We start from the raw sequence: 17,929 nt of genomic DNA on the forward strand, positions 1-17,929 counted from the left end.
ACAGGGGGGCATTTGCTCAAGGCCTTCACTGAACCCAGAAATCCAGGCCAGCCAGCTCCTCACACACGTGGTGGTCAGAACTTCCATTTGGAAGAGGGGGTACCATAAGACAAAGCCGAGCCCATCGATGAGGGGAAAAAGTTCATGTTGTACATACAAATTCATTCTCTTTATATGAGCGAACCAGGATAAGAAAAAAATCCATAAGAAACTATCAGCTTAGTAATAGTCATAAGAAGAACTGATAACAACAATGACAAATATATTTATTTGAGTGGTTCTCAGAGACCAAGCTCCAAGCAGAGAGAGCACTTTGTATTTGCTTCTCAGCCTCAAGGGGCAGGTGCTATTGCCCCCGTGTGACACGGGAGGAAACTGAGGTTCGGTCACTCGCTCAAGTGATCCAAGTGAAAAGTAGCAGGGAGCGATTCATACTGAGATTTTTTTCTGACATCGCAGCCCGTGCTCTTTGTCACCACGAGAAACCACCTTTCTCCTGTACTGCTGCTTGGTTTACATAGCACCTGTGCTCTACCATATGTGAATTGTTGGGATTTAAGAAGCCATATGGAGGCTTTCTCTGCTCCAAGATTTCTGCTGCAGAGGCTGCTATTCTGTAGATAAAGGATCCTCATCCTAGAATGTTTACTAACTATTCTTTGGTCCTGCTGTTTAAAAAAAGTAAAAAAGTGGAAGAAAAAAAAAAAAGAAAAGAAAAGCTCAATGTCTTAGACTCTAATGGAACTTCGTTCACTGTTTGCTTACTAATTCAACTTCTGGGGCTGGGCTGTAATAGAAATCTTTTAGAAATTCTGTCCCTTGAATAAAACCTAATGTACAAAGCAAAGGAATGATACAAAGCTGAACATACGGAAAACTGGTTAGTTTTTAACAGTGTCTGAACTTCAGGTTTGCTTCCCGTTCCCAAGAACCCATCAGGGTACAGGGCTGTCTTCTTGCATTTCAATGTGTTTGCAGCTATTTTTTCCCTCCCTGTTGCAGAGGACGCACAATCAGGTATTAAGCTGTGACAGGATGATGGAAATGAGAAAGTGAAGACGGCACATGGGAAGGCAGTAATTAACCAGAATGCATATTTATCATAGTCTGTCATTGTTTACAAACAATGTAATGATTCCTGATTGTAGAATTAAACTCCGGGCTCTAGTTTGTGGAGTCAATCAAACAACCCCAGCAGGTGCAGATCAGCAGAAGGACTAACCAAGTAAGTGTTCTGTATACAGGATATACAGGAGCCGGAGGCAGTGGGAGCATCTTCTCCTGACAAACTGGTCTTTGTTGAAGATTGGAACAATCAATTTATTGGGATGACTACTCCATGAGCCTGCTTTCCTCATCTATAAAACAAGAATAAGGAAATCTATGTCAAAAAGTCTGCCTTCTCCATCTTCACTTCTAGAAGTCACCATTATCTCTTGCCTTGACATCTCTAAGGGGCCCCTAATGGGCCCTCCTGTCTCCATTCTTGCTCACCTATAATCTATTCTCTAGAGAGCAGCTGCAGTAAGTTTATACTTAACATAAGTTAAATCATGTAATTCCCCTGATCAAACCATTCTTCTTACTGCCCTGGTTTAAAACTCTAACTTCCAACTGTAGTCTTTGAGGCCCTGTGTGAATTAGCTCCTGTCTCCCTCTCCAATTTCATCATCTACCATTCCTCCTTTCTGACCACACTCAGAATCCATGCAGACTGTAATCCATGCACGTCTTCTTTCCATTCCTTACATATGTCATCTTATTCCTACCACAGGACCTTTGCATCTGCTGTTCCATTTGCCTCCAGTGACTTCTATATGATCTTTATAAGTTGGCTTCTTTCGGATATTAGTCCCAGCTAAAATGTCAGCTTCCCTGGAGATGTCATCTGAATACCCTATCCATTGCCTGTAACCCTCTCACGTGCTACTCACTCCACCGTATTATCTTGTTTTATTTTCTTTGCAGCCCTCACTACCTGAAGTTTTATTATCTTTTACTTGCATATTGTTTATGTTTCTTATTAGAATATAATCTCCCTGTGTACCCATTGCCTAGAGAGTGTCAGTCAGAGAGAAACCAAATATTAGTTGAGTGCTGAGTGAATGAATGTGAGGATTAAATGAGGTGCAATGAATGGAAACGGTTTTTTAATCTGTTAATTGTTGTATGAATTCCAGTTGCCATAATTTCTCATCATCTGTTAAGTCATGGCTCTTCTCAAATCTTTGTCAAAGTGAAAGGGACATAATTTTCAGCCAGGGAACCTCTTTTAAATGGGAGCTTACTTTCCAGGAACTTATAACTTACAGTCTAATGAAAGTCAAAATTAGCACAAGAGTAGAAGTAAGTTTCTTACAAGAATGTAAGATATCCTGCATTTATTATGCTGAGGTCAATTTTCTATTTTGCACCATGCTGCTCTGCATAATTGTGTGAACATGTGCACGTCACTCAGAATTATTGAAACAAAGGGATCTTTCTGGAATTACAAGAGAAGCATGGAAAAAGGGAATTTCAAATAATGTTTATAAGAAGAGAGACCAGAATTAACCAGCTTGGGTGTTCTACAGGCCCACCATAATTTCCAAATGGAACTCATTACCTTCATCCTCACCCCAACCCAGCCTCTTCTTCTTCCCAGGTTGCCTACTTCAGAGATTGGACAAATTGTACCATTCAATTCTCATCCTTCTACCAGAGAAGTATTATTTCCAATGTTTTCCAACAAAGAAACTGTAAGTGGCCAGCAGAGCTGTGGTCCATTTCTGTTTCTTTGGTTCAAAGCCCAAGCTCTGAACCACTGGCCTTTACTGTCTGCTTCCCTAAGGGAATTCTGGGTTCAGACAGCAGAGTCTGCATCATGGCTCTGTCTCTGAAAGACTGTGGGTTAGTTGCTTAACCTCTCTATGCCTTAGTTCATGTTTCTGAAAAATGTGAGCGACAGTGGAGCCTAATTCATATGGATGTTGTTAATCTCAAATGAGCTTCTGTAAGGAAAGTGCTCAGGACAACACCTGGCATGTAACAAACACTCAGTGTTGCCTATTATTATTCTTACACAGTATTAATTTAGCCTGTCACTATATGGGTAAAACTTTTGGTTAGCTTCACCTTTATCCCATTTTGAAATCCTAATTAAAAGAATAGTAATTAATTAGTGGCTAATCGGCAGAGATACATGTTTTGGCAGAGCTGCTAAATTCTGTAAGTCTTTCTATTCCATTATCATCTGATGAAAGCCTGGTGAAAATGAAAATGATACATTCTTTCCATTTCACGAAAAGTGAAAGGACAACTCAATTTCCTTCACCTCCTTTCACTGGGCTTATTTTGGAACTTATAAATGGAATGGTTGGGTCTTTGCCTGATAAGCTCTTGTCAAAAAGGCAGCACGTCGCTGGCGTGTCATAGCATAGTGACGGAAGACATTAATCTTGAAGTCAGATCCACCAAAAGTCAAAGCCTGTTTTGTCCTTTTACTAGCTTTGTGACCTATAGGCAAATTAATAACATTTTTGAAATTCAGTTTCCTCACCGATAAAACAAGAATATTTATCTCAAATCAGCGGTTCTCAACTGGAGGTGATTTCACCCCTCAGTGTACATTTGGCAGTATCTGTAGACATTCGTATTTGCTTTCACTGAGGGAGGTTCTGCTGGCAATGAGTGGATGGAGGCCAGGGGTGCTGCTATGTATCCTATAATACATGGGACAGCCCCATAAGAAATTATGCAGCCTAAATGTCAGTAGTGCCAAGGTTGAGACACCCTGACTTAGTGTTATTAGAAGAAAATTAAATTGTTGTAAAGCACTTAGTAGCAAACATGACACATGGTAGGTGCTTATTGTTCATCAATTTGTTCTTGTTTTTGTTATGTTTGTTTCTTTAATAATGTCATTTGCCAGGCATTGCTCACTAAGGTGAGTTTGCAGCCTTCCTCCTCTGTCTGGCCCAAGCATTGTGATAAACTAATTCACACTGACATGTCTGAGATTTATTCTTCTGCCAAGGATATATGCTGTTTAAAATAAGGCCTTTTAGATGTCGATTATGAGTAAATCTCTATGATGGAATGTCAGCCTCTCTGGCACCTAGAGGGTAAGAATTAGGCATTGTAATTCCTATTTCTACCTCCCTTCACTGGTTGTGAGGATTCAATGAGATGATACCAGTAACATATCTGCATAGGATAGGTGCTCAATAAACACATGTCAGTGTTATTACATAGACCCCACCCCCTGGACGTTAGACATGTGGTCATACTGCAGGAATCTTCTTTCTCCAAACTCTGTCCTGTGTTCATATTCATTGTACTTAACAGTGGGATCTTCTGAGAGATTTTTCTTTGTTTTCCCTATGATAGACTGTTCAGATACAAAATCCTCTGCAGCTGGCTTTGATTTATCTACCTTTTGCCCATGTGACTCCACACCTTCCCAGTCGTGTCCCTGGCGTGGTCCCAAAACAGCGGTGCAACCAGGAACCAGGCTCTGCTACTTACTGTCATGCCCGTTTCCCTCTCCAGGCTGTGGTTGCTCACTGTAAGCAAAACGGGGTCTCTTCTCGGTCTCACACTCTGCAATTCTGTTTGCAAACCACTGCTGTGGTCGTCTGGGCCTGCCGACAGAGAGCCTCTGCATCAGTGTCCTGTTTGGCCACCTCATGGCCACACTTCTCATGCATTTACAGTTTTCTGGTCAACCCTGACTCCCTTCAAAGTGGTTTATGACTTATAAATATTTTAATACAGTTCTTCTATTTCGTCCATGTTTCTCATAAAATTCACAGGGTTCGCTAGCTCTGGAACAATTGCTATGGGTTCCTTTGACTTTTTTAACCAGAAGGATCAATAGAAGTTTAGTTTTGTATTTGCCAGTAAACCATAGATCGTTGTGGTTCCCCCTCTCCCCGCCCTTTTGAGGAGGTATCACATACTTGTTTGTTGTTGAATATTCATTAAGCAGTATTAGCAAATATTATATCTTGATTAATGAGCAAAAAGCTTCTTTCATGAGCTAATTAAGTGCACACTTGAAACACTGCCGATTGCTATCAAGGCAGCCCTGGTAGGACTGAACAATGGGGGAGGGAAGTGGAATACTCCACACACCAGGAAGGATACCAGTGACACTGGGCAGGGGGAAAGGAACTTAAATTTCATGTATAAATATAAAGACAAAAGACCTAAAAAAGCTTGGATTTTTAAGTTGTTCAATTAGTCGATTGCTTTTAGAAATTACTGAAAGGCTGGAATCCCTGAGACAGTCATGTCTTAAAGTCAATGCTTAACCCTTTCACCCTGTTACTACTTTTAAATAGTTCCCGCAGACCATTTTCATGATATTGGATACCATGTCCACAAAGAAAAGCAGAGCTTTGTATTAAAAAGGATCTGGGTTTGAATTCTTGCCACTCGTCAATCTTACAACTTTGGATCAGGTAGTTAACCAATCTCAGGTACAGTTTCCTCTTCCATGAAAAGAAAAGAAGAATAGCATCCACCTGATAGGATTATTGTGAAGATGAGATCATGTAAAGTGCTGAGCACAATGGCAGGTACTTACGGCATTCCCAGTCGATGATGCCTGTTATTATTATTATGCTAAGTGTCTGGTTTTAGAGGGATAGTGGTTACCTTATTCACCATTGAAACATTATGCACGACAGGTAGCAAAAGAGACTTAGTTTGTCTCTTCGGAGTGTTAGTCAAATGTTTTGGGACTAATGTAGCAAAAGGGTTAACATTCCAGAGAAGAAACAAGACATCTATAAAGTGACTTAGCAATAGTAACAGTGCCTGTCCCCTGAAACACTGACCAACATTAGTGCTGGGATTGCATAGGTGCTTAGAGGATGAAAAGGTCAAATTAAACAGATATTAAGTGCTCTTATATGAATTTGATGTAGTGTTCAAGATTCTGGTTATAACACAAAATTAATTCATACTAGATTAAGCAAAAAGAAGATTTCTAGGCTTATAAAATTATAAACCTAGGGATGGGGCCCACTTAAGATACTGCTAGATGCAGGTCTCTGTCTCTTCACTATTTCTCAGCTTTAGCTGTTTCACTGGGCTTCTCTCTGAATGAATGTCCTCTCCAAGTGGTTTGGAAGATCTACCCTGGACTCACGTACACCACACCTAGCACGGCAACCTCCCGCATCATAGAGCACATATGACACATACATCCCAGCAGAACAGTCCCAGTGAGGACTCGGAGTCACCCAGCTCGGGTCATGTGCCCAAGTCTGCATCACCCACTATGGTCAGAAGGTGGGGAGGGGTCTGTTCAAATGCAGGCCATGTGTCCCCCCTGCAGCCAGGCTGCACTGTGGTTGACAGTCCCTTCAGGTCAATGTGGAATAGGGAAGGAGCAGTTCCCTGAAGAAAAAGAAAGACACTTTTATTGGAAGAAGGGGACAAAAAAACTCTACAGGTATTATATATACATTCTAGGGTAAGGGACAAAAGATGCCTAGATATTAATGGAGAGTAATTGTAGGCTTTGGAAGAAACTTTGTAGTTTATGAAAAGCTGATGAAGAAAAATGAAAAGAGGAGTGACTAGGATGACGAGGATAAGGTAGAAAAGGGAGTCAGGAGGCCCACAGAACTTGAAGTAGGTACATGAGCACTTTTGAGGGTAGCAGTAATCAAGTGTGATCTTAGCTGAAAAAAACTGAGGCTAAGATGAGGAAATAAAATGAGGAAGAAAGCAAGATAAAAGAAAAAAAAGACTTGGGAAATGGGATAAATATGTCATTAAGGAACACTTGAAAGAGCAAGGCAGTAAACCAGGGAGTCAAAATTTTGGTTTTCTTGCTTTACATCAACATTGCATTGCTTTAAAACCTAAAAGGTAAGAAGCCTGAGCTGGGAGAGTATGTCTGAGCAATAGCAAATGGAAATATTATGCAAATAGAGACTGTGGGTTGAATGGTTAAGAAAGTTAATGTTTACTTAAGTTGTATGATGCTTTTAAGGATTTTTGTACTGATAAATCACTATGAATGATGATCAATTTATATATTATATATACACACATGTATATATTTATATTTATACACACACACACTTTAAAAATCCTGAATAGGCCTGTGGATTTTGCCATTATCTCTGTCAGTCAACATGTTTTTGTCACATCTGTATTAACTATCTAGTGATATGCCTAAATATTTTCCATTCTAATGACTTCTACAGATCAGAATTTTCAATCCTTTTTTTGGGGTGGGGAGCGGGGATGAGGTGGAAAATTTACTCTCTTACTCGGACATACACATGCTCTAAACTAAACTTTACTTTCTATACACGTCATTAGCGTCCTCTCCCATTCATTGAGGATGCAGATATTCACCAGACACCTGCTACTGTGCACCGTGACTCCCTGACCTATGCGTGCCCTGGCGTGTGCACTAGAATTCAAAAGGAAACAAGCACATCCCTCGCATTCTACTGCGAGGGAAACAAACATTAAACAAATGAACCAGGAAACACACCCATAATTATGGTGTCTTGAAAACGATGGGCAGGAGGTTAGGACTAGCTTAAATTCAGGTGGGGGGTAAGATAGGTAAGGCCACTTTGAGCAAGTGAAATTTCAGCCAAGTCCTTGAGGATGAGAAAGAGCTAAGCAAATGGGAAGCAGAAGGATAAGTGTTGCTGGCAGAGGGAAAACAAATACAAAACCCTGAGGTATAATAAAGGACAGTGATTTAGGAACTGAAAGGAGGTGATGGTTTTCTTTTCTTCTTCCAGTTCCTAATTTCTCCAGAGGAGCTCATGTTCCAGCAGGTCAAGAATGTCTTTGGTTTCGTTTGCATCCCTGGCAGGGTCCCTGTGCTGGTTAATTAAGGTGTGGTCTTCAACTCCAAACCCACCCCTCTGTGCTCTGTGCCCCTGGGGCTGCAAGCGCACCTCCCTTTTGCTCTGTTGGCTTCCTGTTGTGTTCTATCAGGAGGGGTGCTAGAGGAAGGCTGTAAGACTTGATGAGGAGGACTCTTTGTTTCCCTGTTGCTCCTATTAGCATCAACCCAGCTTTTATTTACCCCAAAAGCAATTGGTTCCAGTTTCCTTTTCCTTTTTTTTTTTTTTTTGTAATCCTCAGAGCCAGGCTCCTTCAGAGATACCAGCACCAGCAGGGCAGCATGCCTGTCTCAGATGTCCAGGCCCCACCTACGGGGCATGCCACTTCTAAGCTTTTAACTTCTAATAACTGCATCCTCTTTTACTTGTTTCCCCAGACTTAAGGGTGGTAGCTGCCTCCTGCATTCATCTTTGTCTCTTCAGTGTCACTTCTTTTGCATTTTCACTCCTCCATTATCTGTTTAAACAATTACTTCTGTGAAATTCTCCCTGTTAAGGTAACCGGGGTGCCTGTTCTCCTGACTGGCTCTGACTGATGCATGGATGGTTTAACCGTCTGCTTTTGCCCACACTCACCACCTGTTAATGAGGAGCCGCAGCTGGCCCCGGGCAAGGCCAAATGTCCACGAGTGAAAAAGGTCAACCACAAGCAAAAACTGATGATTGTCAAGCTGGAAGATGCATTTTTCTCAGAAGCTCGCACAGCCTGCCTATTCCCAATCTCCACTATGCAATATCTTTTCCAGGGTTAGCAGAATTATAAAAACATCAATTTGGCCATTACTGGCTTTTCAACTGGGAGACCAAGAAGTCTTTTAGCAGTCTCCATAAATTAAATTTGGCCACCCAGCTCCCAGACTGGCAGGCTCCTACATCGTTGACAGAAAAGACAGTGGAAAGCAGTTTTCCCAGCTGTTGCTGTAAATGATGTGCATTGTGCTCACAGCCATTAGCAGGTGGAGAATTTGAAGTGTGGGTAGATTGCAGAGCTGCCTCTTTTAAAAATGCATAAGCACTTTGGGAGTTTGCTAAGTCATGTTTCACTCAGCTCCGTTTGAATTTTTCATAGGGGAGAAATATTCTGTAATCTTTCCTGTTTTACTTCTTCTTTATCAGGAAGAACTACCACAGTTAGGGAGGTACTGGAAGGGGGCCAGGTGCAATCATACAATTTGCTTGATTGGTCCTCAGTTTTCCCAGGTTGCAAAATGCTTGAAGATTTGATGCTTTGAGAACTTGGGACAACTGAGTTTCCTGCCCCTCCTCATTTAATCCAAAATACAAATTCTTCTCTTTTCTGGATTTCTGGATTTAAGTTTGCTTGATGTGTTTTAAAGCAAATATTTATCCCGAAGGACTCATCCGTTTGTGAAATTTTAAGCACTACCCTATAAAGACTCCTTCCTTCCAAAAACATCCTGTGCTCACACACGATGAGCCAGACACAGTATGTATTTTTTACTTGCTGTTCCCACGCCAGGTAAGACATTACTAAGTACTTGATAAACATTTTCCTAATGCATCCAGCTGTAGCATCAATGTCCTTCCTAATATGATACTTCAGCCTGACTTAAGAGTTAGTTATGCAGTATATTGGTAGAAACATAACATCATATATAGCATGCTGCTGAGTTGTTTTGTTTATGCAGAATACTGTCTGGCTTACAGTAGAACAAATATGTGTGAATGGAAGGAATGCTTACTGTGTGCCACAAGCCATGAAATTTACATTAATTATCTCATTAATTATCACATTTAATTTTCTTACAAGCCTTGTGAAGAAAATACCATTAAGTAGCTTTATTTTTCAGATGAGGAGACCAAAGCTCAGAGAGGTGAAACAATTTATCCAAGGTCTCACAGCTGACAAATTGTGGGGCCTGACTCTGGAGCCTGAGATCTACTCTGCCGTGTTATCAGCCTAATACAATACAACATATGTGTTTGGCTCATTCATTTATTCATCAAACATTTTTCAAACCTCTATTAAGTGCCAGGCACCAAAAACAATGTAATATTCAATAAATTCAGCAATGGTTTATTGAAAAATAAAGTAGAGCTATTAGGCTCTTTGACTAGCAACTAGTTAATAACCCCCAACCCCTGAAAGGCAATAGATTTTCTGGTTTTTTAATATCAATAAATCTGACTTTTTTTGTAATGAAATGGTTTGCTTCCCACATCTGACTAATCGGTTGTAACTTATTTTCTCCCCAAATGGAAAGAATTATTCCATCCAGTATTGAAATCTCAGCAAATTGGAAGCAAAAGTATGTTGCAGTTTGAAGTATCAAGGTATCTATGGGATCGTTATTTGCTATAATTGGGGGGATTCTAGAGTACTTTGAGTTACAGAACTGACCTTTCATAGGTATTTCCACACTTTGCAGGACTTATGAGCACATGGCAGTGGGAATGTGAGGGCAAAGGGGTCTGGAGCTCACATGTGTCACTTCTGTGTTCTGATTTAAAACCTCTTTGCTTGTGGTTAAGTTGTTGGGCAGAGGTACTCAGGCAGACAATGCTTCCAAAAAAGAAACAGGGTGGTTATCTTGTCACGTTTGATTATTTTTCAGATTTCACAATGACTCTCCATACAGTATCCCAGCTGGACTGTATTAGTCCAATCTTTTTCCTTGATTTGAATATGGTATGTAAATTCCAGAAGCCATCTTAGGAATTACCTTGCCAAAATACTAAAACATTCAAATATTCTCATAAAATCTTAACACATGTGGTAGCATGACAGGCTACACTAAAAAGTAAGTTGTTCAATTTCCTTTAATAGTGGTAGTGCCTAGAATAAGTAGAAAATAATACTTCCATTCATCTGGAAGCTGGAGGATCCCAGATGACATTTAAATACATGATCATCCCAGCAGTTCAGGGAGGAAATAGCTGCATCAGTGCCAGCCAGGTTCCTGGTCTGGCTTGCGGGGAGGGCTTTGTGCAGTTTTCTACATGAATAAATGGAGATCCCTCACGTGATAGCATGATGGCTTTTAGAGAAGGATAAGGTTTCCTTCTGAAGTCCATTGAATGGAATTACTTTGCTATAGGAAGGCAACTCTTGGCAGAAAGACACAGGGCTTGCTTTTCTACTGGTTCAGCGGGGTTTATGGACAAAATATTTTGTCATCTTGCTTTAAGGTAACAGGCAGGTATATCACAGCATGTATTTCTTTTCCTTCTCCTTTCTGTCTTCCCCTTTTCCTCCTTTTTATATAAGCTAAATTCAATTTATTATTAAATTAAATTAAAATTTTTAATTGAGAAATAATAATTGTACATATTCATGGGTTACACAGTGATGCTTTGATACATATAATGTACAGTGACCAGACCAGGGTAATTATTAATAGCATATCCATTGTCTCAAATATTTATCATGTCTTTGGGTTGGGAACATTCAATTTCTGAACTTACTAAAAAAGATCAAACTAGATCAGCTCTGGTTTGATGTGATTTCTTTAGCCCAATTCATTGGAACCACTTCTCAGTTGAGTCATATTAGCACAGGGTTTGCCAAGTTTTGGGAGGCAGAAGCAGATTCTGCCTACTGAAGGTGAAAAACAATCCCTCCAAATCCGTGCTGGCAGACAGAAGCCGTTTTCTATTGCTGATAGATTTGGTCACCAGCTGGTACATACTGAACAGCTTCTCTGTCGCATGGAAGATATTTATTTGTAATAGCCTGAGATAACTAGAACATTACTGCTATTGTGACTCCTTTTGGCTAATTGGATTGTTGCGTTTAATCTAATGGCTGTATAAATACAATGATTACTCAGTCACATTTTAGGAAGTGGCATAAGTTAGAGATGCTTCTGGAGTTGTGATTTGCAGGAATTTTATTTTTAATCCCTCTGGAAAAAATTATATTAAGTTGCTATGAATGTTAAATCATTTAATATGAAAAGCAGCGGTCTGCAACCTTTTGGCCACCAGGGAGTGGTTTCATGGAAGACGTTTCCACAGATGGGGGAGGGGGATGGTTTGGGGATGATTCAAATGTTTTGCATTTACTGTGCACCTTATTTCTATTATTACTACACTGTTAACCTCTCTGCTGATGATAATCTGTATTTGCAGCCGCTCCCCAGCGCTACTATCACTTCAGCTCCACGTCAGACCATCAGGCATTAGATTCTCATAAGGAGCCGCAGCCTAGATCCCTCGCATGCACAGTTTACAGGAGGGTTTGCGTTCCTGTGAGAATCTAATGCTGCAGCCGATCTGACAGGAGGCGGAGCTCAGGCGGTGATGTGAGCGATGGGGAGCGGCTGTAGATACAGAGGAAGCTTAGCTCAATTGCCTGTCACTCAGCTCCTGCTGTATGGCCTGGTTCTTAACAGGTCACAGACTGGTACCAGTCTGAGGTCCGGGGGCTAGGGACTGCAGATGTAAAGGACAAACGTTATACAAGAAGACAGGACATAATTTTCCTAATACTTTCCATTCTAAGTTTTTTTAATTTTGATCATATTAGAAATGGCAATAGAGTAGGATCCTGTTATAATGTGCCCTATTATTTATGAGAGTAAGAGACTGTATAAATTAAAACTGAATCTCCTTTATAAAGATACTACATTATCCTTATCTTGATATCAGTGTCATAAAAGGAATTTGTTTACCTTTATCTTTTATGGCTTAAGTGCAAAGAACTATATGAAGTGCCCAGCGCATTATATATAATCAGTAAATAGTATTAAGTTTGTGACTCTAGGAAGACTGTGGCTGTTCACAGGGTGGGAGATTGGGTACAGTGACTTAGGTTTAGGAAGTTGCTTTGTGCCATGATTGTGGATTTTTCTAGTGCATGGATCCACTAACTGTGTACCTGAAAAACTTCTCTGCCTCTGAATTGCTGAATGTAGTATTATGAGACAAGCCTTAGGGGAATGGGGGGACAGGGACTCACACTGGCTTAAAAATAAAAGGGAACTTAGTGTATCATATAACTGAAAAGCCCACTGACAACACTAGCTTCAGGCATGGCTGGATCCAGATACATAAAAGTTATTGTCAGGATACAGTCTTTTGTTGAATTTCTACATTGTTCCCTGGGCCATTTGCTGGGATTACAACAATGGATACTTCACTATGTGCCCATTAAGGAGCTCATGGTCTAGTAGATGAGATGCATAAAGTAAAAAAGACTTATATTATAATGTGATATGTGCATAATAGATGGACTTACAAAATATAACCATAACTCAGAGTGGGGGAAAAGCAAATACTTCTGAGAAGAGGTAAACAGGAACTTCAGAGGGAAGGTAAAGCTTGAACATTATTTTGAAGTGGAAGCAGGAATTTTACTGACAAGAAATTGTATAAAATTGTCAATTGCCATGGTTTTGGCATTTGGGAGATCTATATTCAAATCCCTTCTCTGCCACCTCCCAATTGTGCAAATGGTGGCAAGTTTCCTAAACCCTGGAGGAGTCTTAGTTTCCTTGTATGGAAGCCGAAAGTGGAGCAAATGAGTTTGTAGAGTTATCATGAGGACCATCACGATGCTAGGTGCATAGAGGTCAGATGGGAGCATGCACAGGGTCAGCCCTCCTTTACTGGTCGCTGTCATTCCACTCTGATAACCTCCCCCTATAGTATCTGACTACTATCACATGGAGCTTTGGATTCAGGTTCAACATCAGCCATGGGAAATTGGCGAGCATTTATTGAGTGCTTACTGTGTGTCTCATATGGCATTAAGAATTTCACTTGATGTATCTAAATCCTCCCTATAACTCTAGGTTGTAGGAAATTCCCACAGGTGAGGAAACTGAAGCTTTGAAAATTTAAGGGACCTACCAAGGTAACAAGTTTAATAAATGGTGTAGCTGGGTATTCCTGACTCCAGTGCCTATGGGCTTAAGCATTATACTATATTTATTCTTACACAGCATACCATTATTCATTTCCTTCCTTCAGTGGACTTCACTTTGGGGTGCTCATTTTGCAGCCCAAGCTGTGTGCCACCCCAGTTCGTCTAAAAGCATTGTTCTGTGGTGCTTGTTTGCGTGTGTTCGAGTGCTGTGTTGCTGCTGCACGCTGAGCTGGCTGCCATTAATCCCTGGGATCCTGTGCTTCCCTTGCAGGTGAGCCTTCCAGGTGGTCATCCTCGCACTGCGATTGCTGCTGCAAGAACGGCAAGGGTGACAAAGAAGGGGAGAGCGGCACGTCCTGCAATGACCTCTCCACCTCCAGCTGCGACAGCCAGTCGGAGGCCAGCTCTCCCCAGGAGACAGTCATCTGTGGGCCTGTGACACGTCAGACCAACATCCAGACTCTGGACCGTCCCATCAAGAAGGGCCCCGTCCAGCTGATCCAGCAGTCAGAGATGCGGCGGAAAAGCGATCTGCTCCGGACTCTGACTTCTGGCTCCAGGGAGTCAAACATGAGCAGCAAAAAGAAAGCTGTTAAAGAAAAGCTCTCCATTGAGGAGGAGCTGGAGAAATGCATCCAGGATTTCCTAAAGATCAAAATTCCAGATCGGTTCCCCGAGAGAAAACATCCTTGGCAATCTGAACTTTTACGGAAGTATCATCTATAGGGGAGGGCTGGGGGGTGGGAAAAGAAAAAAAAAATGAGTCACCATTTTGAAATAAACCTCCTAAAAGAAATTCATATTTTAAAGGAAAAAAAAATCACCACTAACGATAACATATTTGTTAGAACACAATAGTCCATTGATACACTACTGCCTACTTTACCTAGTTCACCTTAACATATAAATCCACAGGGTAGATTTCTTTCTAGATGTGGAAATACAAGAAAATCTTTTTTTGTCGTATGTTTGTTTGTTAACTTGGTCCCATGTGCTAAATATCTTCTATACAATGAAAGCCAGCTACATAGGAGTAGCTGAGAGGCCTTGGGTATCATTTATCCCAAACTGGGTTTTTTTTTTCTCTCCTCTTCTACCTCCCTCCTTTGAAAAGAGGATATGGTAGAAAGAGATTTGGCCCAATGGCAACATGTTTGGGATATTTTAATTTTGCTTTTTCTTTGTGTTTATTGGGTAAGTGGGAGGAATGGCAGATTTATATGACTTTTCATTCAACTCTATATGTGCCAGTTTATATCGACTCTGTATGCATGAGTATTTGTGCAACACAAGCACAACTGAGTATGTACATACACACAGTGCACACGACGCCAGGGCCTGGACATCCCAAGGGCTGTGCGCCTGCTCCCGGCAGCACCTCGTAGAGCACTTACGACAGACGAGCCTCTGCCTCTTTCTAAAACTCTTCTGGGAAGCTTTCCCAGGCCCTCAGTAACATCCTTCTAACATTGAATAACCCTTATTATCAACAAATTGTCTTCCTGATTTCAAAATTAACACCCTCAGGCTCCATTTTACTGCTTTGCTCTTTGTCTGCATCAGGAGAGGGTGCATACATAGAACTAGTCGAATGTTCTTTGTCTTAAAAAAAGTTCATGTCCACAAAAATGACCCTACACTCAGCCTTTTCTACCCTGAACTGAATTTTTGCCCTTCTCTCAATGTTTGCAGAGTTCTTACTGCCCACATTTTAGCGATGTGGCCTTTCCACACAATCCACATTAAGTTCCCGTATTCCTGTATAGTTGGGGAACTAAGAACAACACACAGTACTTGAATGAGGGTCTAGCATTTTTTTTGTTTTAAAGGAAATTGTATTTCACACATGTCCTAATAATTTCTCATAAAAATTTTAAATCACAATGCTATACTGTTACTTGCTTCTAGCCAGTTTTGTTTGCTTTTGGGATTCTGGGGTTTGGCTGTGTCCATACTAGGATTTATAGCTGTCATTTTAATGAAGTCTGTAACAACTCAACCAGGTAACTGGTGCTCCAAAGTTAAGGTTTTGGCTTTGTAAAGTATCTCTTTTGATGACATACTTGACTGGTATAGACACAGCCAAAAAAAAAAAAACCTGTTAATAGCCATCCATCCATCCATGTGACTCTGTATTCTATAATTGTATCAATAGCTCCTTCATAGACTTGTGCGAAATGAAGGTTAAAAGACCAGTTTTTATTTTCAGCATTCCTCATGGATTTCAGTGGCAACTGAAAAAATAATTTGTCAATTATTAATTGTGTGCCAAGCACTTCTAATTTTTTTATTGTGTGTGTGTGTGTGTGCGTGTGTGTATGTGTATCACAGGTAATAAAGGCAACGGGATGATGTCTGTAGGAAGAAAAGATAATGACTGATTCCTTCCTTTTGAAATCTTTTATTGACGCACATTTATCATGTGAGAGAGCCTGTCTTGATTTCTGTTATTATTGTCCATTAGTTTATGAAGATCATTCTGAATTTTTATAATTTCTGCCTTTACATGCAGATGACAGACTTAGCCTATGTTTTCTTGTCATGAAGGTTTGAATGAAGTTTAAAGTTTTACATAAGCGAAAAAGAAAATTTCTTTGGGGAGTTGAGTTGTCAAGAGAATTATAATTTACAAATTTAAGTGGTGTTCTTTTCTGTATTAATATATTAGTGGATATACAATCTTAACTACAACATAGCTTTGTTTATAAAGCCTATCAATATGTTTTCATTCTTTTCAATGTTTCTTGATAGTACATCAAAATGCCATCATCCTAATGATAGAAGATCCTGCAAAGAATCACAGAGCTTAATGGGTCAAGGAGAAGTTGAATTTGGGGAAAATATCTTCAAACTCACTTTGGTCAAATGACTATTGTGGTCCCACTGAAAGTGCTGTGAAAGAGTTTGGGGTCTAACTAAAATGGCCAAAGTTCCAAGTTCCTTAAATTTCAGACCTGACCATAATGGTGTCAAGATAGAGAGACACCCTAGTAAGAACTGGAGAATTGAGCTGGCAGTCAACCCAATACTGCTACTACATACTTTAAACAGAAAATTAAACACTGCAAAAAAAAAAAGTGTTCATGACACTGTTCCTTCAGCACCTGACTTGTCATGAAATTTTTCTGCTCAGGTATTCTTTATGCCCCTAGTGAATAAAACTAGGAGTAGGAAATCTGTTTAAAACAACTGCAACAACAGCTTTTTTATTCTGGGCCAGCTCTAGGCTGGCACCCACCCCATGGTAAAAAGTCCAAATAGCTAAGACAACAACATGCTGTTCATCTGTGTGGGTGTTGGTATAGAGGTAGATACAGACCTGGTCAATAAAAGACTCTATGGAGGCATCAGGCACATGGAAATCTTCAGTCCTAGTTTGAGTGGGGTTATCAGGTGAGGTCCAGGTTGCCTGCAACGTTGGAAATGAGGTCTGAGTAATTGAGTTACAGGATTAGATGCGCTAGTAGCCCTGGCAATCACCGTGAATCAGGCCTCTTTCCCTGAAGTTAACATAGTTTTTAGAATTTTTAGTTCAATTCTGAACAGAACAATATATGTGGTTTGCTTCTTGAGCATTGGTTATGACAAGGGCCATAAATTGCTGTTATAAAGAAACTAATAGCATCAGATGGGTCAAATGAATGGGGAATCACATATAGATTCCCAACTTAGATTGCCTCCTGGGAAATCGCATGATGCTAAAATCCAGTGAGCTTGGGGAGATCATTCCCTAAGGATATGTGGGTCTCTTGAAGTCAGAAACATAAAGACCTACTATCAGAAAGGGGGAGTGATCCATGTCCAGCAAGAAAAGAGGAAGACAGGAACATAAAACTTCTTGATCATATGGTAGTGCACTCTCCTCCCCCTGCTAAGAAAAATTGCACTGAGATGTGGTCATAAAAACAACAAAGTGAAGTGGCTTCCAAAATATGCAGTGATGTTGTCCTTCGTAATTATGGCACAGTTATCTTACTGGAAATGCATGCATAGTGAATTAAAATAAAAGGGGGAAAATGCACAAATTATAAGCATTTCCTTTGCTCTTTATTCCTGCACAGTTATGTCTATTTCAACCAGTTCTTTTCGGGGTGACATTTATTAAAGGGAGCTGACATGGACTTTTTCATGTTTTAATTAGCCTTGTGTGATTCAGAGGAAGCTTTATCCGTAGGCACAGGTGTGTTGCTCATTCTGGGCCCTCTGCATTACCACTGCTTGTGTTTCTGGA

The 17,929-nt window shown here is 40.5% G+C and overlaps 1 protein-coding gene across 1 annotated transcript in view; it reads left to right on the forward strand.

The window, feature by feature from the left end:
• The window catches only part of KCTD16 (potassium channel tetramerization domain containing 16), a 228,322-nt gene extending 210,596 nt beyond the window's left edge, over window positions 1–17,726 (forward strand). The window contains exon 2 of the mRNA XM_045552661.1: window positions 13,970–17,726. Within this exon, the coding sequence (XP_045408617.1) occupies window positions 13,970–14,424 (455 nt within the window). The 3' untranslated portion in view covers window positions 14,425–17,726. The remainder of the gene's footprint in view (window positions 1–13,969) is intronic.
• Window positions 17,727–17,929: the final 203 nt, after the last annotated feature.

The sequence above is a fragment of the Lemur catta genome, chromosome 5 (assembly GCF_020740605.2).
Source record: "Lemur catta isolate mLemCat1 chromosome 5, mLemCat1.pri, whole genome shotgun sequence".
Taxonomy (NCBI): Eukaryota; Metazoa; Chordata; class Mammalia; order Primates; family Lemuridae; genus Lemur; species Lemur catta.